Consider the following 25,887-nt stretch of genomic DNA (forward strand, 5'->3'; position numbering starts at 1 on the left):
TTTGGAACCAAGGGCAAGAGGTGATAACTAATCTATAGTATCATTTAAAACTCCCACCCACCCTAGTAAGTCTCCACCCTCCCAGATCCCCCAAGCGTGATTTTGCACAACAAGTTAAATAAAAGTAAACTGTTTATTAAAAGATACAGCAAAGGTACAGATACAGAGATACATACAAAGATACAGATATATATATATATATATATTTACATATATATACAGTCTTGCTGTTTTCATGTGCACTATATTTAGCAGCACATTATTTAATCAGTCAGCATTTTAATGGGGTTGTTTTGACACTTGGTGTTATTACTGCGTCATTTTGACAAGATACAACTATAGCCTCATGGAAATTTCAACGTGTGAATTCCACTTCTCCAACTTTTAATAGTAGCAAAGAGGGGAAGGAGAAGGGAAATGGAGTACCAAGGCTGAGCATTAGGTTAAACACAAGAATTCCAAAGGGCCAAGGTAGCACAGGGAAGGGAAAATGATTAAAATTAAAGGCTATCTGACAACCCAAAGAAATAGTAAGAAACCATTATTTAAGGGCAATGGGTTATGTTATATATCCAAGATGCTCACACATCAGCCTACAGTGACCTTTTCCAATCCAGTTCTTGTGTTGAACCTGAGGATCTGCCTCTCTCTGCTCAATCCCTCCACCCAGTAAATTTGCTACCACCAAAATCTAGAGCTATAGAGCCTCGAAGCAAAACGGGAAGCTAAATAGTTGTACCTTGGGCTACCTTCCCATAAGTGCAAGGAGGGCCCAATGTTGGGTAGGGATGTGATAACACTGTTCTCTGCAATTCGATGCTTTTCACTTTGTGGCTTGGTTCCACAAAGTGAATTGCATCGAGTTACTGTCAAATGAGAAGCTGCGGGTTGTTTCATCTGTCGTCTAACCCGGCCCTGCCGTTTAACCCGGCCCTAAGAAGAGTGAAACAGAAGCCAAATCAGATATAAAGTAACAATAAAATGGGAGATTCAGGTATTAAAAACAAAAAACAAAAAAACACAATATTCCTCTTACTTACCTCAGAGGGCAAATTGCTGCTGAAAACATTATCATCATCTTTGTTCTCTTCACCATTTTTCTCTACAGGAACCCACTCTCCATAAACACTATCTGCTTCTTTTTTTCGATGTTGAGATCCAGATGACACAGGAAACTCTTTTGTTAATGTTACCTGGCTTTTTGGTGGAGTTGGTTTTGCTGCAGCAATCTAAAACATAATGTGTTTCCTTAATTAACACTTAAGAGGTTTTTCAACATAATCTGAAAATAATTGTTCACTATTTCTCACAGTATTTAATAAAACATTAAAACAATTTAATTCCATTTGAGTTTTATTTAAATAGTCACTATGCTATTTCATCAAACCATAAACACTAATACTCACATTCAGATTGAAAAAAATGGGTTTGGGTTCACTGAGTTTAAAGGGATGATGATAAAAAGGAGGTTCTTCTTCCTCTTCATCCGAAACATGAGGCTTATTCACTATTACATCATCATCTTCTTTACTCTGTGCGATCTGTTTGCATTTCTTAAAAAATAAAAACAAAAGATAAATCTTACACTTTATGTGGAACGTGTAGTTTTTTTTAAAAAATCAAAACCACATAAAATCAACTTTCAGAAATAAAACAAGATAAACAGGTTGCAGGTAAGTAGCTTAGCTTATCAGCTATTATTTAAACACACTCTAGCTGTTCAGTCAGTCAACAACATTTATTGAGCACCTACTATGTGCAGAGCACTGTACTGGGCACTGTCCAGGGAATACAAAAAAAAAAAAAAAAAAAAGTAGAAGACATGGTCCCTGCTCCCAAGGAGCTTACAATCTAGTTCAAGAAACAGAATTACATACACATGAAATAATTGAGGAACGCTTTTACAGAGCAACACAATTAACAAGTGCAAAATGATATAATACAAATGGAATACATAAGTGCTGAAAGAATAAAAGCTTAAGAGAAAACAGAATCAGGCAGAATTTGATAACCAAGGGCTATTCCTTGAAGAGTTCTAAGCCAGATTTTCATAGTTAAGAACAAGGACTGGCAGGAAAAGAAAAAAGAGTCATCATAGTTAGATGGTGGTAAAAAGGTGAGAAACTTGTATTAGAAGGAACAAGAGGGCTGAAAACGAGGCTTAAAAACATACAGGGAAACACTAAGTGTTCACAAGGTTTTAGAGAAGGAGCTTAGATTTGATGAGCAAGTAATAGAAGCCTTCACTAAGTCCTTAAATTAAAAAAAAAAAGTTGTAATTCATATTTCAATAAATCTAAGTGAGGAAACATTAAGAAACTATAGGAACCCCCAAATGCATGGCAAAATAAAAACTTTGAAACATGTACAATTGGGCTAGATGGTCATGTGTCTCTCCATAAGTGTTTTGTGGGTTGAGTCTCTAAAGGAACAAAACTCAAGAATGGAAAATAAGGCATGATGGAGAGGGTGTTAACTGATGAAGTCTGACACATAAAGCAAAGTCAATTCCTTCCTGAGAAGCTAAGGAATAGACTCCATTACCTGGCTTTATAAAAAGGTCAGAGTAAATTTGGGTGGACTGGTCTATACAAGCAGAATTTGTCACATCCATTATCAATTGAAAATGTTACAATAGGATAAAAAGCTCAATTGGCCAAAAAACACAGAGTATACCAAGCCTGTAACCAAGGGGAACAGAATATATTAACAGTGGCAGGCTGGCATAAGGCTAGCCAATAACAAGTTTCAATATATGAAACAGTGTGGTATTTCTGGATCCTAGCAGCAGTATTTCAGCGTCCTCCCAAAAAAAAAAAAAATAATAAAAATAATATTAACAAAACAAAGCCAAAAAAAGCCTCAATTGAAAAGATCAAATTCTTAAAAACAGAAACAAGTGTGTCTAAAATATATGTTACTGCCAAAACCCGAACCGCAGGAAGAACTGATAATGGCCGGCCATTATCACCAATGGCTGGTACCAAACAGCCAAAACCCGAAATGTTGATGCGTAAGAAGTTCCTTTCAGGCAATGGCCAGCTATTCTCATTAATTTCCAAGCTCCGGTGGCAAAAGATCATTTCTGAAGATTGTCTGTGTCTTTGCGTATATGCAGTACACTCGTGGCGATCAGTGAACACGTCGTGAATGGAAACGAAACTGTAGGCGAGCTTCTGCGTGTTGCTCACTCAACACCTCCTCCATTCAAACGAACCGTCCCACTCCTCAGTCAGTTTGGCTTCTAAAACTGGAAAGCAAAAGTAATGGGAAGTAACTTTTAGCTAGCGGAGCTTAGCCATCCCGGATAATGGCCTGCTAAACAGAGCTTCTGCCGCTGCCACATCTGTATTTCGGGTTTTGGCCACTCGGTGCCAGCCATTATCAGTTCAGCCCACAATTCGGGTTTTGGCACGCTCCAGAGTCAACATCACTGAAATAATCCACTTAAGAATGTAAACAAATTCTGTCTAGCTTACCTCAGTTAGTTCTTCTATGGTAGCTCCTCCTGACTTTTTAGCAACTTTCTCTTCTATTGTAGGTGGAGGTGCAGGCTTTAGGTTTGGCGGTAAAGGAACACCAGCCTTAGCACACATGGCAGCTGCATTAGCTTTGGCTATTTCAAGTAATTGAGCCTTGTCTGGAAGAGGAAAAATATAAGCAGTTTTCCCATAAGACTAATAAACACATTTTGTTCTATCTAAAATCTTATACACTAACAAAATTAAAGGCATCAATTTTCTGCCCTAACATACAGTTGTGATCAAATCACTCTTCAGGTCAGTTTTTAAGCAAATGCCCCGATTAAGTCCACGTTTGGCTTCCCATTCACACACTACACAAAATAGCTAAATTACAGAACCCTGCCAGACACTCTTAAGACACACACACACACCTGCACAGCCCTCTTTGTTTTCCAAAAGTATCATGCCCTTAAAATTACTTTCCTTCTACTATGACATTTTAAATCACTCTTTAAGCCCAAATTCAACCTCTTCTAACAAGCCAGAATTTAACACTCCTCTTCAGTGTGCTCAAAAGTGCCCTAACTATACAAGTAATCATCACATGCTGCTCTTTCTGGCAGGTTACTACTTGGTAAAACAGACATACATGCATTTTATCCACATCTCCTCTACTAACTTGTAATCACTTCAAAGATGTAATTCTGTAAATAAAAATAAAAATAAAAATAAAAAAAGAACTCGGGGCACCTGGGTTGGTTAAACATCCAACTCTGGATTTTGGCTCAGGTCATGATACCAGCATCATGGGATTGAGCCCAGTGTCAGGCTCTGAGCATGGAGCCTGCTTGAGATTCTCTCTCCCACTTGTGCGGGTGCACTCTCTCTCCCTCTCTAAATTAAAAAAAAAAAAAAAAACCAACAACCCAACTTTTGCTTAACTCAATGAATTTTCCCTTACTGTTCGGGTCTTTTTCTTTAGACAACCCTGACCTGGAAATGTCAAATCTACTGACATAATGATAAATTATCCATTATTGCAGGTAGTCATGCACTATCCATCCACTTTTAATCATCCCTGCACACTTGTTAAATCAAAGGGAACTAGACTACTCTATTTTAAAAGGCAGATTATTAAAATACTAAAGTCAATCTAATAAACTTAAAACCTTATTTTGCTATTATCACCAACCCAGATGAAAAAGAACTCCCCACCGTGCAAAATTCCCTACTCACTTCCATTACCCGTTATACCAATCAGAGTTACCTGTGCACACATTTAACAGCCCTGTGTTGCCATTTTCAATCATGGAACTTATTTAAAAAAAAAAAATACACACTGTAATTTCAGGCTTGTGTTCAAGGATCTATGTTGGCATACATGCAGTAAAACAAGCTCAGCGTATACCAGCCTTATCTTTAACTAGACTTCTACTTTCCATTTTCAGTTACAGGAAATAGTTCAAACTTCAAGTATGTAAAAACATTCAAGTATGTAAACACCTTGGTTCTAATACACTCCAAAGCACATCTTTTTAACTCTAATTACTAATTTACTTATCCCTAAGTTTTCTAAAACCCGTAATCTAATTACACTTGACCCTTGAACAAGAGGGGTTAAAGGCACTGATACCGTCGTACTTGCAAATGGCATATACTTTTGACTCCCCCAAAACTTAACTACGGATAGTACACCACTGACTGGAAGCCTTACTGGTAACATAAACAGCTAATTAACATATGTTTTGCATATGTATTACATGCTGTCTGCCACAAAAAACGTTAAGAAAACCATTAAGGAGAACACATTTACAATACTAATACTTTATCAAAAAATTCACGTATAAGTGGACCCATCCAGTTCAAACCCATGTTGCCCAAGAGCCACCTATATGGAAATTTAAAGACAGAAATAGTTACCTAAGCCAATAACCCAAAATATTCCATTTGACTCAAAGATCAGAAAAAATGGATTTGTATCATCCTCTATTACAATGCCAATAAATTTTAAAATTACTTACTCAAATCTGTCAGACGTTTAGGTGATCTGCCTCTCTCAGAAGACCTGGATCGTTTACGACGAATGGGAGATCTGCTAAACCTTCTTCTCAAAGGTGTTCGTGATCTCCTTAATCTTACTGGTGAGATACTAAAGCTTCGTCTCCTTACCACAGACCTTGATCTTCTCCGGCGGCTTGGGGTGCGGCTGCGGCGGCTTGGGGTGCGGCTGCGGCGGCTTGGGGTGCGGCTGCGGCGGCTTGGGGTGCGGCTGCGGCGGCTTGGGGTGCGACTGCGGCGGCTTGGGGTGCGGCTGCGGCGGCTTGGGGAAATACTAAAGCTCCTCCTCCCCACAGATCTAGATCTTCTTCGCCGACTAGGAGTGTGACTCCGACTCCGACGACTTGGGGTGCGACTTCGAGCTCTAACTGTTTTCCGGTTATCCCTGGAACTTGATCTCTTTCTTTTTCTTTCCCTAGACTTAGACCTGTGCTTTGGAGATCTTTTACGCTTCTCTTTTGATACAGATCGCCTTCCTCTGGACTTTGACCTTGACCTGCTGCTCCTCCTCCTGCGTCTTGAACGTGACCTTGAACGTGTCTGAGAGCGATGAGACTTAGATTTCGATGATCTCTTCCTTGCCCTAGAACGAGATTCACTGGTACGCTTGCGTGATTTATGTTCAGAAGACTTGGAACGCTTACTTCGAGATCTTAATGAGGAGTCTCTTTTCTTTTCTTTCTCACCTTTGTCCCGGTTCTTGTTTTTCTTACTTTTCTCATGTGTGTCCTTAACTTTTACAAAAATCTCATAATCATCTTTTTCCTCTGAAGAGGACTCTGAAGCTCTTTCTGGTATACTGATTACGACTGGACTGGCAGCAGATTTGTCACGTTCAACCTCACTTGCAAGTAAAGGTCCTTCAATACCAGCTCTAAGGCTTGTAAGACGTTCCATGTCCTTAGGAAGTAATGGTCTCACTAAATCTGCTTCATTAATATCATCAATATTGGCAGAAAATCCTGAATCAGAGAGTATCTCTTTAGTAGGGAGAGGTACTTCTTTATCTTCTCCACTACTTTCTTTAGGGCTGAGAGCAACTGTTAATGTCTGGTCACACTCTTTTATAGGTAATGGTCCTTCTGCATCCTTACTAATAAAGTTATTAGATGGTAAATCGAGATGAATGTCTTTAGCAGGCAAAGGTCCCTCTATGTCAGCTTCACTACCACCACTGGGACTAGTGGAAATTATCATGTCGTGTTCAGTATCTTGAGTGGTTAAAGATACTTCAACATCATATTTACTAACTGAAGTGAGAGCAGATGCTGTAGCAAATTCAATACCCTTACTGGTTCCCACTGCATCAGGTTCAAGAGCAAAGGGACCAGCAGAAGACAGAGTTCCTCCATCAGCTTCGCTAACACTAGAGCATGTATCCAATACTGTGCATTGTTTAGTCTCACCGATGGATAAAATATTCCCTTCACCAATTTCACCAACAGCACCAGTGGCGGCAGCAGACACTGTGTCATGTTCCATCCCTTTAGCAACTAAGTGATTATTTATGTTAAGGTCTATATTTGTACCATGATCACTTTCATAAGGGTCATTCTTCAGGTGTCCTTCAGCATGTGGCTCTTCATCTGAATGCATGGGAATCTCCTGCATGCCAATCTCTGGAGTAAGACTTTGATCACCAGATAGTAAATTCACTCCTTTTATAACATCAGACTCCAGTATCATTGGTGTAGACTCTGCAACTATCTCAGTCGGTATTATTTGGGTCTGTTCTGAGACAGTGATAGCAGGCTCTGAAATTATCACAGTGGACTCTTGCACTGAAACAGATGGTTCTGAAACAACTGCATTAGCCTGAGGGACTGACACTGCTGGTTCCAGGACAGGCACACTAGGCTCCAGGGCAGAAACAACTGGCACAGAAATGGTAACATTCTCTGACTCAGCCAAGGCCACAGTCTCTGGGACAGCCTCAGCTGTGGATGGGTCTGGAATAGCCACAGCTGTTGAGTCAGAGACCACCATAGCTGTTGGGTCCGGGATAGCCATGGCTGGGGTCTCCAAGACAGTCACAGCTGGGGGCTCTGGAACAGTCCCAGTTGGTGGCTCTGGGACGGCCACAGCTGGTAGCTCTGAGACAGCCATGGCTGGCAGCTCTAGAGCGCTCTGTGATGGCTCTGGATTAGTCGCAGCTGACTCCAGGAGGGACTGAGATACCTCTGAGGCAACATGTCCTGAAGCTTTCATGGAATCAAAAGTTTCTGCTGTCTCAGACATAACTGAAGGTTCTGATATTAATACAGTTGGTTCAGCTGACATCATGGGAGTTTCAGATACCATGTAAGTCACTGGTCTCTCTGGAACAATTTGATGCTCTTCTGCTACTACCGCAGACTCTATGGGTGTTGATGTAACCGAAGACTCTGGCTCTAATGGTGGTTCTGGAACAGTAACAGCAGCCTCTGATGCTAACACTGAAGGATCTGATGCTGACACTGAATAATTAGCAGGCAATGTCGAAGGCTCTGAAATCTCACTTTGACTCACAGAAGGTTCAGACAGTGATACAGACTCTTCAGGAGGTAATGCTGGTACCTCTGTAGGCCAAGTATTTTCAGCTGTTAATGCTGACTGCTCAGTAGGTAATGCTGGACCCTCCGGTGGTTCCTCAGGAGGCAAAGGTGGGGTCATTGGTGGCTCCTCAGGTGGCAATGGTGGCATTGTTGGAGGCTCTTCAGGAGGCAAAGGTGGCACCATATATGCCTCCGTATATGTATCAGTATAAGAATCGGTGTAAGAATCAGCTGCCATAGACATCATTGAACGATCAGCAGTGTAAGATGACATCATAGATCGGTCAGCTGCAGAGTACGATGACATCATAGACCGGTCAGCAGCAGAGTAGGACGACATCATAGACCGGTCGGCACCCATGGACATCATAGATCGGTCAGCCATTGGGGACATCATGGAGCGCTCGTAAGCTGACATCATAGAGCGTTCATAAGCTGACATCATAGAGCGCTCAGCCATAGGGGACATCATAGAACGCTCATAAGCTGACATCATAGAGCGCTCATAGGCTGACATCATAGAGCGCTCAGCCATAGGGGACATCATAGACCGCTCATAGGACATCATAGAGCGTTCGTAAGATGACATCATGGAACGTTCTGCAGCATAGGACATCATCATAGAACGTCTAGATGCTAACATCAGGGGTCTTGGTGCTAACCTGTACGGCCTGGGGGCTATTCTATAGGACCTGGGTGCTATCCTATAGGGTCTAGGTGACATCCTATAGGGATCAGGAGTTAGTCTGTAGGGATCATGGCCTAATCTATACGGGTCCTGCCCTAACCTGTAGGCATCATGACCTAACCTATAAGGGTCATGACCTAACCTATAGGGATCCTGAGCTAACCTGTAAGGATCCTGAGCTAACCTGTAGGGATCAGGAGATTTTGAACCCAACATAGCAGAATCTTGGGTACTAGATGCTAACATCTGGGCATCCATGGTACCAGATGCTAACATCTGAGCATCCATGGTGCCCGAGGCCAACATTTGAGAGTCCATAGTGCCTGATGCTAACATCTGAGAATCCATAGAGCTAGTAGCTAACATCTGGGAGTCCATGGTGCTGGTCGCTAACATCTGGGAATCCATAGTGCTGGTAGCTAACATCTGGGAATCCATGGAGCTGGTTGCTAACATCTGAGAGTCCATGGAACTGGTTGCTAACATCTGGGAGTCCATGGAGCTGGTTGCTAACATCTGGGAGTCCATGGAGCTGGTTGCTAACATCTGAGAGTCCATGGAGCTGGTTGCTAACATCTGGGAGTCCATGGAGCTGGTTGCTAACATCTGGGAGTCCATGGAGCTGGTTGCTAACATCTGGGAGTCCATGGTGCTAGAAGCTAACATCTGGGAATCCATAGTGTTGGACGCTAGCATCTGGGAATCCATGGTGTTGGATGCTAGCATTTGGGAGTCCATGGTGTTGGACGCTAACATATGGGTCTCCATGGTGTTAGAAGCTAACATATGGGATTCCTGGGCCATCAAGGGATCCACTCCTACTGTTACAGAAGTCTCCCCCACTAATGTAGTAGGCAGCTCCTGTGCTACCGTATTATAGGATTCCAGCGCTGTCGTCGAGGGCACCTCCAGGGACTGCGACACGGTCATCGTTGACAGCTCCGTTGTTGTCACCACAGACTGAACAGAGATCTCCAGCGCCACAGTTGCCACAGGCTGCCCAGGCAACTCTGGCGCCCCAGGCTGCCCTGGCAACTCCAGCACCCCTGTTGCCAGAGGCTGCCCCAAAAGCTCCAGGGCTCCGGCTGCCCCAGACTGCCCCGAGAACTCCAGTGCCCCCGTTGCCATGAGCTGCCCAGGCAACTCCAGTGCCCCAGTTGCCACAGGCTGCCCTGACAACTCCAGCGCCCTAGTTGCCGAAGGCAGCCCTGGCAACTCTGGCACCCCAGGCACCGAAGGCTGCCCTGGCAACTCCAGCGCTGTCGTTGCCACTGGCTGTCCTGGCAACTCCAGCACCATCGCTGCCTCAGGCTGCCCCAGCAACCCTGCTGCCGTCGTCACCTCAGGCTGCCCAGGATGTTCCACCGTTGTCATCCCCACAGGCTGCTCCAACTCTGACGTCGTCACAGGTTGTTCGGCCAACTCCATTGCTACCGTTACCGCAGGCTGCCCTGGCAACTCTACTGCTGCTGTCACCGCAGGCAGCCCTGGCAACTCCTGTGCCATCACAGGTGGCTCTGGTACCTCCTGTGGTGGCTCCAACCCCACGGATGGTGCCGGAAGCCCTGGCAATTCCTGCGACAACTGTGGCACTGATGTCACAGAGGGCCCCGGCAACTCAGGCACTGCTGTCGCAGGGGGCCCTAGCAACTCAGACACTGGGGTAGAAAGGGGGCCTGGCAACTCTGACAACGGGGTAGCAGAGGGCCCAGGTAACTCCAGCAATGGAGTCACAGGGGGCCCCTGCAACTCCGGCTTGGAGGTCGCAGGTGGCCCCGGCAACTCCACCACTGAGGCCACCGACGACTCCGGCAGCTCCAACGCTGTGGTCTTGGGCAACTCCGGCAACTCCTGTGGTCTTGTCATGGGTGAATCTGCGATCTCCGACGGTACTTCTACAGGCTGCTCTGGCAATCTGAGCACTTCAGTTGCAGATGACTCTGGAAAATCCACTGTTGTTGATGTACTCGGCTCAGGATGCACCTCAGCAGTGATCTCGGATGATGCCACAAGGGTTTCCGATGGCTCTAGCCCTTTTGCTACTGGCAGTTCTAGCATCTTTGATTGCTCTGCAGGTGTGGTATCCAAAGATTTCAGCACAGGCTTCATCTGATATTCCACAGACATTGTGACAACCGGCTCAGATGACTTTAGCACGACTGCTGTAGTGGGCACTGGTGCCATTGTAAAGGAATCCAGAATCTTTGTCATGGGTGGTTCCAGCGTGACTGCCACAGACTGCTCTGACTGCACTGAAATTACGGATGTTGATGCAACTGACAGTTCTGCAGTTTTTGTAGCTGGCTTCAGAGTTTCTAAGGTATGTGGCTCTGATACCTCCATTGATACCACAGGAGGTTCTAACACAACTGCAGGAGATTCACTGGTCTCAGAAAGGCCAAACGCTCTTACAGAATGCTCCAGTGCCATCGCGGAAGGTTCAGAATCAAACTTCAAAAACGAATCCGATTCTAAATCCATGTTCCCATCATGATGTGATTTTGCCTTTGATTCAGATTCTTCTGGCTGTCTCTTATACTTTTTTTCCTTTTCTTTCTTCTTTTTCTTCTTTTTATTTTTGTGCTTTTTATGCTTCTTTGACTTTTTGGTGGGAATTTCATCAGTAGGATCTGTTTGTACTGATACACATCTACTTTTTCTGGAGGCCTCTTTCAGGTCTGAAAATAAGGGAAACTGATTTTAATTTGTCAAACATTCCCCAATGTAAACTCAGATATATCACATAAATGAGACTCATATTCCATATTAAAATGCCATCGTATAATACTTTTTGTTAAATAAAGTTACTAAGTAAACTATTTTCTATATACCAATTACCTACAAACTTTTCCAATATTTCTTTCTACAACTAAAGTCTAAAATTATCAGCAACTTAAAAAAAAATTATCAGTTTATCGTAAAAACTTGAGACTTATACTGTGTTTTATTAAGCTTACAACTTTTTTCTCCAACTCTCAAAACATGGCAAAATACTTTCAAACTACACTTACCGAAGAATATTTTGTATTACCAGTTGTTAAAATTCAAATTGCTATAAAAGATACACTCATTAAACAATTTTTACTATCTGTTTTTTGAATCCTGACTCAATCACCACTCACTAGATGAATGGACTTGGCCAAATTACTGACGCTGTCTCCTAAAGTTAGAGGACAAAGTGAGTTAAAATGCTAATGCGTGCAAATGCTAATGAGTGCTTTTATGCAGTATACGAAGGGCTAAACAACTAACGTAAAGCATCAACACCAAACGTGAACTTTACTTCATCACACCCGTGTTACATTCTAATAAACACCTTTCCCCCCCAACCCTCCTCTAAAATTGCCAAAATAATCAATGTTTTTACTTAAAAAATAAGTCACTTAGAAAAGAAATTCTTCTACCTCTTTACATTTAATTTAAAACTGCTGCACTTTTCTGAAATAGAAAATAACTTCTTTTCTACTTTACAACCAGGTAAATTTATTCTAATACCAATATCCAATTAGATAAATTTTAGTCATCGCAGAAAAGCTAATCAGAAATCTAGACCTGGGGAGGGAGGCCTGGGTGGCTCAGTTGGTTACATGTCCAACTCTTGATTTCGGCTCAGGTTATGATCAAGCCACAAGTTGGGCTCTGCACTGGCAGCAAGGAGCCTGCTCAGGATTCTCTCTCCCCATTGCTCTCTGCCCCTCTCCTATTCGTGCTCTAGCTTGCTCCCGCTCGTTCTCTCTCTCAAAAATAAACTTAGGTGCACCGGGGTGGCTCAGTTGGTTAGCGTCCAACTTCAGCTCAGGTCATGATCTCACAGTTCGTGGGTTTGAGCCCCGCGTTGGGCTCTGCTGACAGCTCAGAGTCTGGAGGCTGCTTCGGATTCTATGTCTCCCTCTCTCTCTGCCCCTCCCCCACTCATGCTCTAGCTCTCTCTCAAAAAATAAGTAAATAACCAAAAAAGATTACAGAGAAAATGAATCAATCCGTGACAAGACCTATTCTAAAACAAAATTTATTACTTTCTACTAGTTATCATGCACCTCATGCTAGTTAGCTAAATTATACTTCAAAAAAAAAGTTGCTACAACCATAAACCTAAGTATAGCTGAAGTCTATGCTGTTTTTACCATGTCCTATATCAAAAACAATTCAGGGGCGCCTGGGTGGCGCAGTCGGTTAAGAGTCCGACTTCAGCCAGGTCACGATCTCGCGGTCCGTGAGTTCGAGCCCCGCGTCGGGCTCTGGGCTGATGGCTCAGAGCCTGGAGCCTGTTTCCGATTCTGTGTCTCCCTCTCTCTCTGCCCCTCCCCCGTTCATGCTCTGTCTCTCTCTGTCCCAAAAATAAATAAACGTTGAAAAAACAAAAACAAAAACAAAAAAAAAACAATTCAAATAAGAAACAAAACCATACCACCCGCCCATTTCTAAAACTAAATGAAGATAGTTCTTTTTGTGCTTGATCATAATTCTTTCATTTCTAAACATCAATTATTTTAATTTCCAAAACACTAAATACCAAAGCAATGACTCCTCTCCATCCATTGCATTTTTAGGAGTAGATGCAAAAACAAGGCAATCTCTAATCTTGGGCTTTAAACTAAAACCTCCTAGGGTTGTAAAATCATTACAGATTTGGTGCAGGCTCCTGCCCCTTCCAAAGCTGACATTTACACAACTGTTCAATGAAAACCCGCTTTCAGAATCCTAGCAATGAGGCACAAGACCGAATCAAATACAGTTATAATATTCCACCAGCAAAGCAAATTATTTGCTCACGTTACAGTACAACTATATTGTCACAGAAAAATTTAAACAATGTCTTCAGTAAATAAAATTTAGTAAAGTAAAATTTAGTAAAGTCTAATAAACACTTTTAAATACCCTGCAATAAAAAAATAATACTGTTAACTAATTAAAAACCTTAGTTTTTAAGACAGCTGATTATCCCCAGCTTACCTGGCTTGTATCGTAGTTCTGTATCTAAGACCCCAGAAAGTACTTCCTCTATCTTCTGAACTATTTCTTCATTTGGTAGGCTCCTGGCAGAGGCAGCTGCATCACCTGCCTGGTTTCCTTCATTAGGTGTATTTGTTTCACCATTGAGCTGGCCTTCATTCCTTCCACTTGACAAGAAAAGTTTTCAAAATTCATTAATACTTTTACCACACTATATAATACATTAATATTTATAACTCAGTTGATTAAAATAATCTTATACTGTTCATACATTTCACCATTTTGGGATTTCTTTCAGAGGATATTCCCCACCAACAATGCCTCCTTCACACTGCTCAAAGTTGGTACATCTTTATTTTTACACAATAACTTAGTTTTCAGAACTGTGAAAATTAAGAAAAAATCTTTAAAAGAGATTTCTAAGCTCCTTATAAAATAAATAATAAAATATTCCCAGAAACCTAAACTGATTTAGATTCGGGTTAACTTGCATTTTTATCTCCGAGGAAAAAAACCTACTGATCACAATCACATATCCAAAGAAAAATACACCACCTAACATTATGATAGAAAACTAGAGCCACAATAAAACCACACCTGTACATGGATCACAATCAGCATCAACAATATCAAGGAACAGTTACCACAGACACATTAAGTAAAAAGGGTAAAACTGTAGCCTCAGATCAGGTTTAGACTGATTAAAATTACTGAAATGCCATGAAGTTTAAAAAGAAAAATACATTTATATAGCTTTTATCCACTATCAAGAATCCTAGTATTTTCTGGTGTTCAAAAAAACTCATGGGAAACAAGTGACATTTTATTTCACTAACAGTAAATTAATATAGATGGCTCAACATGTTTTCAATTCACAGGGCCGTAAGAATCTGGACATGAGAAGCACGTCATTTAGCTAGTCATTTTTACTATTTTTGTGTAAGTTAACAGAGTTGTTTTGAAAAATAATTTTAACACACTCAATTTAATTTACCTACTAACAAAAACCGATCAATTATGCTTCACTCCTGATAAATGTCTAAATGGTCAAAAAACAAAAAAAATCAGTAGTTAACTAAATTTAGAACACTTGGCTTTTTAATGGGTCACATAATAATTAACACTTATTGACTATTAATTAGAGTCATGGGTCTACATTCCCTAACTCATTTAATCCTAACAAAACTCTATGATTACCACTGTCATTCTGATTTTACAAATGAGGACAATGACCCACAGAGATGAAACCAAACTAAAGTTCACATAGTTACTAGTAGGTGAAGCTGGTATTCAAAACCAGAGCTTATACTTTCTTAACAACCATCTATACACAATAAATAACTTACTTGACTTAAACGTCAGCCCCCTTACTCAAGTTGATATATGTAAAAATACGCAGGAAAATATGGCAAATATAGCTCACTGGAATAATCAAAATTTTGCTCTCAGACTGATAATTTATTACTTATTTGACAAGAAGCTGAATATTCCCAATAATAAGTTTCTTTATCTAATATTCTTTTTAGACTTTCTGGAGCTTCTTTTACTCTTTTCCTAAGCACGTACACATAATCAATCACCTTACTACTAAGCCATGGATTTAAAAACCAAATTATAACTAAAAAAAGATTATAATCATCTTTAAGTCATCAAATATTCATCTCAATTACTGAAAAGGGATGAAAATTTCAAACCATCTAAATATCCAACAATACATTCCTACAAAAGAATTCTATGAAACCATAAAAAAGGTCCCAAAAGACGACTGAGAATGGGACAAAAGACAAACTTGTTCGCGATCAGGTGAAAACACAACACAAAACAAGATGATCACAATTCACAAAATATGTATGTGCATCGGTACACACAGGGAAAAAAATGAAAGAACATAAAGAACATTATGCGGTTTTCCCACTTTCTAATTTTTTATTTTTTCTAAAAGTTTTACAATAAAACAGTTTTTCAAATACAATAACTGATTTTTAAAAGGTATAAAAACAAGACATTATAATAAGCAAACACAACTGTCCGATGAAACTATTAAAATTTTCAGAAAATTATATTCCTCTGGTCTTTTCTTATCATCTAAAATCACTAACACATGACAAAATTTTAAACAGCGATGAAATAAGTGAGCGTATAGATTTCCTAAACAAAATATCCTACAAAAAAATCATCTTAGCGATACTATATACCGTTGCCCCAATAAACCTATGTTAATTTCAGCACTTAATTTACAACTGCGTTTTCAAATTCATGCTATTACTCTAAACTTTCAAAATATAACGAGCAAAAACACTTGAACTCGGAATACCTACGTTACATGAAGCAAAAATACTAAAAGACAACCACGTAACATCATGACCCACACCATTTTCCTCGTCAGTAAACAACTATTTCTTTGGAAATCTCTTCCCATTCAAATTTTGAAACCAAGGGTAAACTATGTAAGGTCTAACGCAACGGCAAAAGTAGCGTTTTGATCATATGTCAACTGGGGCAGAAGCAGCAACAACAAAAAAATTAAATCAGACGTCAATAGAAACCTACTTTCCAACCGAAATTGTTAGTGAAAATACTCTCCCGTCTTCACCTCGAATATTGTGTCAAAGTACCTAACATTAATTTGAGCTTTCACTTCAATTTCTAATCCATTAGGAATGCTGTCTGGTGAAAGCCACAGGACCCTAGGGCCCAAATAATCTAATTAAAGGATCCCGACCCCCAAAGTGATCTCAAGCTTGCCAATAATAAAGCGGATTTAAGATTACTCAAGAAACGGCCGTTAGAGACCCTTTCCGGTCAGAGGCACCGGCCGGCGAAATCCGCGGAGGCGGAGAGGGGGAGGGGAAACGCGGCGGCGGAGGAGGAGCTGAGGCAGGAACTAGGCCCGTCCCTGGTGGACAACCAGGCCTACGAGTAGCTAAAAGATAAGGGATGGCCAAACGGGAAAGAAAAATGAACATCACAACCCGGTTCTAGAAGAGGGAGTCTGGGGTTACCTCGGAAAAGACAAAGTTCCTCGCAGGGAAGGGAGGGAGCGGATGGGGGGGGGGGGGAGGGCCCGGAAAATGGATCCCAGGCCCAGGCGGGGCTGTAGCGGGGCCTGAGGCGAGGAACGACGGCGTCTCTGAAGAAGGGTGCCACGGAAGGCTACACGGGGCCCTATCGGTCCCTTGGGAGCAGAAGAGTCTGGGAAGCGTTTACCTGGAAAGCTCCTGTTGAATTTCCCGGAATTTACTGACCACGAAAGACCTAAAAATCTGCTCGATGTTGGTCGCCATGGCGTCCGCTCCGTTCTCTCAACTCCTCCTCGCTAGTCCTCCAGGCTCCCAGCATGCCTCGGGAGGAGGCGCAGCGGCCAATTCCGTCTCTCGCCGTCCTGATTGGCTTCTGCGGGAGCGTCTGGACTGGCACGCTCCGCCTCTAGACCAATCAGTGAGCACGGCCTAGTTCTCCTCCGCTGTTTCTGAGCGGCTGGGGTAGAGGTGCTGACGTTTGCGCCGCGCACGACTATGTCCGCCATGTTAGTGACTGACGCAGGCGCCATTACAGGAGAAGCGTCTCTTGAGGCGGCTGTGTCAGTTTACGTTGTCAATCTCCAACAGTGTTCGGGGAGGCTTAAGAGGTTTACTGAATACTCGAGATTAAATAGCATGACAAAAGGGAGCAAGAAGGGCTACGTGCTTTGATACGGGGCCTCCGCCGTTCCCGGGTGGCGCCAAGTTGTGTTTTGGCAGGGAGATGGACCCGGAAAACCATTAATCTGCGCCCGCCCCACTGTGGTGTGAATACGAAGGACATGTTTTTACCCCCATCTTTCTCTTATGGCGTCCTCAGCCTTTTTTTTTTTTTTTTTTTTTTTTTTTTTTTTTTTGTTAAAGCAGTAGGGCAGAGATCTTAGGCGACCTGCCGTTCAAAGTCTGGTGCATTCTAGTCTCGTCGGGAGTCGGGCGTGTCAGGAGGTTCTCGGCAGTAGCTAGTCAGCTCTGACTCGTTAGCAACACACAATAAGCTAATCGTGGGTCTAGCATTTTGGCGACCCCCCCCCCCGCCCTCAGAGCTGTGAGGCCTCCTAAGGGGGAAGGAATAGAGACGATACGTGGCCCCCGATAGTGTAATGATCCATTATAAACGCGCAAGGTCTTGGCAGCATTACTGTGGAGTAAGCTCAGGCCACGCACTAGAGCCAGAGGGAATCACACTTGATTACCTCGCTGAGGCCACCACGGGCCGCGCTGACCAATGGGGTGGCGCGAGCCGCGGGGCGGGGCGGGGGGGGGGGTGGGTAGAGGCACCCGCCGGATTCCGCTGGGCCGACTTCCGGCGCACGGCGGGCGCCCGGGCTCGGAGCGCGCGGCTGAGCGTGTAAGCGTGAGCTGCAGGACCGCCCTGTGTCGTTGCGGGAGCCCTCTCCGGTTCTAAGTAAAGTACGCCTTTGCTTCGGTTTGGGAATTTACTATCAGGAATTGGATGAAACTGTAGGAACCGATTTGACTGTAGGGATTCTCGTCTTGATTTTAAGTGCCGTGGGTGTGGGTGGGCCATGTGCGTTTCACTTCTTTTGACCGAGGTTGACGTTGGATTTTTCACATTCCCTCCCTTCTAAGATGTCAGGGTCTTTTTTTTTTTTTTTTTTTTTTTTTTATGGGTCTGTATTTTGATGCTTTTTAGGTCATAAGCCTAAAATGCATATTTTTTCTTGATGCACCCCCTGGTCTGTAGCAGATTTAGTCCACTTTTGTAATTGGTTTCTGCTTTATATCCATTCACCGTGTCCTTCTCAATTGGTTTATCTGACTCTCTTACTCTGGTTTTAAGTTACCCGTTTAGATGGCCGAGGCCCAAGAAAGTTAGGTTCCTCGAGGTTTCCCAGCTAGTAAGGGGAAGTCTCAACCCAAACCAAAGCACTTTGCAGCCCAGGCCTCCTAACCATCCGTGGTGTGGATTCCTTCAGGCTGGATCCTAATGCAATTTCTGTGATCCGCTGTGGCAGCTAGGACAGTTTTCCTTTAGTGCCCCTCATCCAAACTAAATGTTTGGGTTTTTTTTTTCTCTAGAATTCAGAAAAATTTGTTTACTTCAGGTGTTTTGATACACGTGGCAAGGCTGTTTTTTGTTAAAAATAGCTTTTGTCTGAGACAATAGCGACTTTTCCTCAAATTTTAAGTAATCATCATTTCAGCTGTGAAGACTATCCAAAGCAAAATTGCATACTTTGGAATCAAGGCTTCACTTCCTCTTAGATATGTGACATACAGCAAGTTGTTTAACCCAAGTGGACCTCAGTTTCTTATCTGTACAGTGGGGTGGTTATAGTAGCTACCTCATAGAATTCTTACGATTGTGAAGCAGTTCTCGTGAAAAGCATTTAGAATAGCATCTGGCACAAAGTAAGTGCTCAAAAGTTGTAAGTGTTTTGTATTACCAGCCTAGATTTTTCTGTAAATATGTAATTCTAGCATCACTCAAGAAGTTACTGATTTCAGTTTTCTTTTCTGCTGTCTTCAGTTTGCCTTCTACCTAATGAAACGTCTTCTAGAAATTAGTAGACTGGTGTGACAAGTATTTATTCCTTTGGCTTTTCTCTCCCTGTTAGTACTTGTATCTCTTAATGTATCAACTTACGTAAAAGTAATAAAATATAACAAGCTCGCATTTATTGCTGCTGTCAGAAATTGTATTAACTGTTTATAAATGTCATTTCAAAGAAAATGTTATTTCACTTAACCCTTAATATAGCTTCTTAAGCAAGTTCTCCTACTTCCATCTTTTAAGATGTAAAGAAATCGAATTACAGGTAGTAAGAGTTTAGCCAAGATTACACTGCTGACTTGACTTGAGAAAAGTGTTATATCTGTCCAGCTGAGAATCAAATGCCAGAGCTATGGTGAGACGTGTTCAAGTTTGAGTTTGCCTTCTGTACCAACCTTCTAACATATTGCACTAACTTCTTAAATCAGGAGTCAGCAAACTGGCCCTTGTACCAAATCCTTCCTGCCACCAGTTTTTGTACAGCTCGCCAAATAAGAACAATTTTAACAATTGTTACATGATTAGGAAGAATTTAAAGGAAGAATTATATTTTTAAGACATTTGAAAACTGTAAGATATTCACATTACAGTGTCCATAAATAAAGTTTTATTGAAACACACTCATGATTATTCTTTATGAGCCTGTGATGGCTTCCTACTGCTTAGAGCGGAACATAGGCAAACTATGACTTACAGCCCACTGCCTATTTATGTAAGGTTTCACTGAACATAACCATGTTCATCCATTTCTGTATTGTCTATGGCTGCTTTCGTGCCACAGTGACAGAGTTGAGCTGTTACCATAGAGATCTTATGATCCTCAAAGATGAAAATGAAAATATTTACTCTCTGGCCCTATACAAGCCCCAATCTTAAATATTTCGTCCAGTTTATGATAACTTTAAAGTCTTATCTGTGGTATCTCAAGATTTAAAAGCAGGTATATTAAATTTGAGGTTTAAATTTGAAATGTTAGGATTCTTGTTTAAGGATTGATGATTGCAAATCTTTCAAAAGAGGAAAAGTAGGGGCACCTGGGTGGCTCAGTTGGTTAAGCTTCTGACTCTTGAATTAGGCTGAGGTCATGATCTCCTGGTTTGTGGGTTCAAACCCTGTGTGGAGCTCTGCACTGGCGGTGGACCCTGCTTGGAATTCTTTCTCCGTCCGTCTCTCTCTGCCCCTCCCCCGCTCACATGCCTTTCTCTCTCTCTCTCTCTCTCTCAAAAAATAAATAAACTTTTAAAAAAATTTCAAAAAGAGTGAAGTAAAACCTAAAGAAAGGTGATTATTCATAGGAATTTTTTTTTTTTTTTTTTTTAATCAGGTTAGAAGTCACCATTTAATTCCTTAACCTAACTCTAGGCCAGTCTGCCTCATTTTTAAAATACCTACCTTGGGGCGCCTGGCTAGCTCCGTCATTACAGCATGCAGCTCTTGATCTCGGGGTCATGAGTTCAGGCCCCACATCAGGGGTGGAGATTCCATAAATACATACCTCCCTAATCCTCATGAATATTGTCATGTCAAATTATGATCCCTAACTTTTCATAAATAAATCTGGGGAGTAAAATGTTATTTGTAGGATTACAAGTGACCACTTAAATCATATTTACAAATTGTGATTTCTAAAGTTTATGCATTATAGAATAACTGTGGTTTTCTTTCTGCAGCTTTTATTTTCCTTTGGAATTCCTGCTTTGCAGACAGAGCAATGGCAGCCCGCGTACTTGTAATTGGCGGTGGCGGAAGGGAACATACACTGGCCTGGAAACTTGCACAGTCTCATCGTGTCAAACATGTGTTGGTTGCCCCGGGCAATGCAGGCACTGCCTGCTTGGAAAAGATTTCAAATACTGGTAATCATCTTTAAAAGTGGGGAGTAAGGGTCGCCTGGGTGGCTTAGTCAGTTAAGTGTCTGACTTGATTTGTGCTCAGGTCAGGATCTCACACTTAGGAGATGCAACCCAGTGTTGGGCTCCGCCCTGAGCATGGAGTCTGCTTAAGATTCTCTCTTGCTTTCTCCCTTTACCCCTCTCCCGTACACGTGTGCTCTTTTTCAAAACAACAAGTAAGTAGGGGCGCCTGGGTGGCTCAGTCGGTTAAGTGTCTGACTTGGGCTTAGGTCATGATCTCACAGTTCATGGGTTCAAGCCCTGCGTCAGGCTCTGTGCTGACAGCTCAGACCTGGAGCCTGCTTTGGATTCTGTGTCTCCCTCTTTCTCTGCCCCTCCCCCACTCACACTCTGTCTCTCAAAAATGAATACACTTTAAAAAAAAATTTTAAATACAAAAAAAATAAAGTCGGGAGTAATAGCTAATAATCGTAAATGATAAATGTCAACCACATCTGTTCTTTATAGAGTCGATAGTTATTCATATTTGAATGCTTTTCTTAACCTTAAGATGTATGTGGTAACTTAAATACTTGTATGTTGTAAATTTAAGGTATCTTATTCAGGGGCACCTGGATGGCTCAAGTCAGTTAAGCATCCAACTCTTGATCTCAGGGTTGTGAGATCAAGCTCCGCATTGGGCTCTGCACGGGTGTGAAGCCTACTTAAAAAAAAAAGGTATCTTGTTCAGAGGGTAGCATTTCTTTATCTTAAATTACTATAAACGTTACAAAATACATCCATTGAAAAAGTCACAGGTGCCTAAGGGTAAAGGCGTTTTGATGTGTATTTTTGGAAATGAAAAGTTGAGCGGTGCTATTAAAAGTAAATTTTGGCAAGTCTGAGTCCATAATAGACCTCAACCTTTATCTCTTTCACTGGTAAAAGTGAAAAAAAATGTTCAGTTCTTACACTACCTTAAATTCTTTAGTGACTTCCTTAGAATAGAACTCAAACTCCTAACTTCCAAAGCCCTTTGCAGTCTGGCTCCTGTATCACTTTCCAGCCTGATCTTTTATGTCCTTTGTATTTTTTTCAGTGTGCTCTCTGTCCATGCAGTTCTGCCATTTTCCCAAACAGAGCTGCCTTGAACTTGGTATTTGTTCCCACCCCTAGCATGACTGGCTCCCTGTCATTCAGGTCTCAGTCTATATGTTCTCTCTTCAAAGACGTCTTTCCTGAAACTTCTAGGTAAAGCATGCCCACCCCATTTCATATGCTTTCAGTCATGAGCCATTGTACATACTTACTTTTTTATTGTCTATCTCCTATCATCATTTCCCTGCAGGAACATAAGCTCTAGATTGTAAGCTACATGAGGGCAAGAAACCCATCTGTCTTGTTTTTGTATTGCATCCATCATGCCTAGTACCCTGTATGGCACATAATATTTATGGAGAGAACATAGGCCCAACAAGCCACAAACTGGGAGAAGATAATTGTGTACATAGGACCAAAAAGAAAAAATGATAAATGAAACATCTGCTTCCCTGGTTCTTAGTTTTGCGGATGAGGTATCTTAATGCATTTATTGAAGAACTAGCACGTTCTGTGTAAATAACAGTTGATGTCCTGTAGACTGGCCCATGAAAATCTCTCAAGATTGCCATGAGACTGCTGCCACTTGTAGCAACAGGATAGGTATTTTTCTCTTGCCACTCTCTGCTGTGCAGATGTAGTCAGCTCTGCTCAGCCCAGTTGTGTTAGCAGATACTAACCCTGAGTACATGGTTTTCTATCCTTATCCTACTCAGGCAGCTCACAAGTTGAGAACCCTACTCTTTCTGCACTTACCCCCTACACATCACAAACATCATAGTTTAAGACCTCAGCCAACTTAAGAATGGTAGTCCAGGGGCTCCTGGGTGGCTCAGTCAGTTAAACATCCAGGTGTTGATTTCAGCTCAGGTCATGATTTCGTGGTTCATGAGATCAAGTCCCCTGTCAGGCTCCCGTGCTGACGGTGCAGAGCCTACTTGTGATTCTCTTTCCCTCTCTCTGCCCTTCCCCCATTGGTGTGCACCCTTGCTCTCAAATAAACGTTAAAAAAATAAATCTAAAAAACAAAAGCAAAAAAGAATGGTGGTCCAGATACAGTGAAGCATGAGGGTGCTTATGGAATCAACCCCATACTTTGCATATGGTTGATCCTGCTGCTAATTATTTAGAACTCCATTGAGAAAACTTACCTGATTTGTGGGTTGAAGAAGGAAGCTAGGTCTTAAAATTATCATTCAGTTCGTACCTTACACATCTCTGCCCAAAGACCCTTCCTGGAATAGCCTCCCAATTCACTTGACATCAGATTTGCCTGATTTGTTCACACTTGTTTTTTTTTGTTTTTCTTTTTTTTTTTTTTTTTTTTTTTTTTGCTTGCATATTTATTACCCAAAATTCCCACACAAGCATCCTAAGTGTAGGGACTCTATTAGTATCTTAACCAAGTGACTAGTATAGAATCCAGCATATAGTGGTTCTCAGTAAATCTTGAGTAAATGACATTAAAAGACAGTTTCTGAATATATCCTGTGGTACATTTTTTGCTTACAATCAATGTGACAAAGGACTTTTCATAGCTCTTTGGGAAGCTTACTGGTATTGTCATCTAACTGGTTGTAGTGATGGAGGACTGAGCTATGTTGGTTAGTTTAATGCAGTAGGTTCTGAATATCTCACAGTGAAACTATCATCTGTATCCGTAAAAGAAAACCAATAGTTAATAGGCATCTAAAAATAAAGTCCTTGTTTTTCAGCATGACTGTTAATGTTTTATCAAGTGAGATGGGTTTGTTTTTCTGTTCACAGCCATCTCGATAAGTGATCACACTGCCCTTGCTCAGTTCTGCAAAGATGAGAACATTGAATTCGTAGTTGTTGGACCAGAGGCACCTCTGGCTGCTGGTAAAGTTTGTTTCTATTTATCAATATAATATATGCATTGCCAACAGGAGCTTAGAGATCATCTAAGATGAGGATTTTTAATCTTGTATCACATTGGAAAAAGAGCTTTCACCCTCTTGAAATGTATGGATTCTACGTTTTTTTTCCCTAATGTATCAGTAATGTGATGAATGAAAGATCAAATCTGCAACTGTGGGAAACATTTTATGCGTTCATATTCTGCTCTGTGCTGGTGTCCATTTAATAATCCTGCACTTGACTCCAGCACATCATTTTTGCTGGGTTTGAATCACATGGTACTAAAGTTTCTGTTTGTATCCTGGAGACAATATGAATAATCTAGTTATTTTCTGCCACTACTTATCTGCTTTATGTCCCTATAGACTTAGTCTAATCGTGATTCTTCAGAGTCAGAAGGCCCTACAGAGACCTTGGTTCACCTAAGGCTGCCTGTTTCCATCAATAGGAATAGTTGGGAACCTGACCTCTGCAGGAGTGCGATGCTTTGGTCCCACAGCAGAAGCAGCTCAGTTAGAGTCCAGCAAGAGATTTGCCAAAGAGTTTATGGACCGACACGGAATCCCGACCGCACGGTGGAGAGCTTTCACCAGACCTGAGGAGGCCTGCAGCTTTATTATGAGGTAGCTAGAAGATACACAGGTCACTTTTGTGTCACAGGTTTATAGTAAGATAATTGTCGGGGAGGGGGGGGACTCATGCTGTCTAGGTTAGGACCCTGGGCATGTATAGTTGTACACTCTGTGGCCTTGCAGAAAGAAGAATTTTTTTAATATAAGTGAAGAGTTTCTAAGGGAAAAGATAACATTTGATTCAGCAGTCAGGCTCTCCTTTCACAGCCAAACTGACACAGTGGCATCTTACAACATAAAGGATATTGGCTTTTTCATAAATAATTAACTAGAGTGAGGAATCTTCACTTAGCCTTCTGCCACCTGGACTGAGATCTAAAAAGACGAAACATTCTTGTTCTTTGTTGTGTTAAAAATATTAAGCAATTAGGGGCACCTGGGTGGCTCGGTTGGCTAAGCGTCTGACTGCGGTTATGATCTCACACTTAGTGAGTTTGAGCTAGGCATCCGTCTCTGTGCTGTCAGCACAGAGCCTGCCTCAGATCCTCTGTCCCCCTGTCTCTCTGCCCCTCCCCTACTTGCTCGCTAGCTCGCTCGCTCTCTCTGTGTCTCTCTCAAAAGAGATAAAATAAAAACATAAAGCAATTAACAAATGATGGTAGGTACATGCCTTTGCCCTTTTTTGTTGACATTTCTCCCTTTTATCTGGTATGTTTTCCTTTTAGTTGAGTCAGTTTCATTATTTTTCATCCTATAGGGTTTCTAGACACTGAATGTTATTATTTTCTTATAGCCAGATGACTTGGGTAAGTAACAATTTTGTTACTTATTTTGGGTAAGTCTTGTAGATCTCCATTCCCATCGAACAGAAGAAACTACCAAGAACAGTTTCTTCTGTGTACTCTCAGAAACGACTTATGTATCCACACTTAACACTGGTCTTACACAGTTATATCTTCTACTAGAATGAGAGTACAATTCACTACTTTATTCCTAAGGATCATTCCATACCTGTGCCATACAGCTGCTTCAGTTTCCAAAGACCTTGCCTATATGATCTCATGATAAGTGAAAAAAGCAAAATTGTATGTACTTTATGATCACGACTCTAAAGGAATACATAGGGGAAAAAATCCTGGCAGGAAATATCAAAATGATGTCGGTACAAGCACTTTTTTTTTTTCTGCTTTTCAGTTGCTATAGCTTATCATTATAACATCCTAGAGCATTTTAAACTTTTGTAAGGATTTACTGAATGTTGAAGATGACTCT

The 25,887-nt window shown here is 41.7% G+C and overlaps 2 protein-coding genes across 8 annotated transcripts in view; one reads left to right on the forward strand and one right to left on the reverse strand.

The window, feature by feature from the left end:
- The window catches only part of SON (SON DNA and RNA binding protein), a 33,318-nt gene extending 16,280 nt beyond the window's left edge, over nt 1–17,038 (reverse strand). For 3 of the 5 annotated variants that reach the window (XM_045501484.1, XM_045501485.1, XM_045501486.1), the window contains exons 1-6: nt 16,905–17,038; nt 13,698–13,864; nt 5,486–11,422; nt 3,480–3,640; nt 1,407–1,553; nt 1,041–1,229 (exon numbers count right to left, since the gene is read on the reverse strand). In XM_045501484.1, the coding sequence (XP_045357440.1) occupies nt 1,041–1,229; nt 1,407–1,553; nt 3,480–3,640; nt 5,486–11,422; nt 13,698–13,864; nt 16,905–16,981 (6,678 nt within the window). In that variant the 5' untranslated portion in view covers nt 16,982–17,038. Of the gene's footprint in view, nt 1–119; nt 934–1,040; nt 1,230–1,406; nt 1,554–1,719; nt 3,251–3,479; nt 3,641–5,485; nt 11,423–13,697; nt 13,865–16,904 lie in introns of those variants that run through there. The other 2 variants (XM_045501487.1, XM_045501489.1) reach the window with 2 other exon arrangements.
- Nucleotides 16,538–25,887, forward strand: part of GART (phosphoribosylglycinamide formyltransferase, phosphoribosylglycinamide synthetase, phosphoribosylaminoimidazole synthetase) — a 29,466-nt gene continuing 20,116 nt past the window's right edge. The window contains exons 1-4 of one of the 3 annotated variants that reach the window (XM_045501492.1): nt 16,538–16,627; nt 20,903–21,088; nt 23,930–24,025; nt 24,492–24,666. In XM_045501492.1, coding sequence (XP_045357448.1) covers nt 20,944–21,088; nt 23,930–24,025; nt 24,492–24,666 — 416 coding nt within the window. In that variant the 5' untranslated portion in view covers nt 16,538–16,627; nt 20,903–20,943. Of the gene's footprint in view, nt 16,628–17,996; nt 18,128–20,902; nt 21,089–23,929; nt 24,026–24,491; nt 24,667–25,887 lie in introns of those variants that run through there. The other 2 variants (XM_045501490.1, XM_045501491.1) reach the window with 2 other exon arrangements.

The sequence above is a fragment of the Leopardus geoffroyi genome, chromosome C2 (assembly GCF_018350155.1).
Source record: "Leopardus geoffroyi isolate Oge1 chromosome C2, O.geoffroyi_Oge1_pat1.0, whole genome shotgun sequence".
In the NCBI taxonomy this organism is placed as follows: Eukaryota; Metazoa; Chordata; class Mammalia; order Carnivora; family Felidae; genus Leopardus; species Leopardus geoffroyi.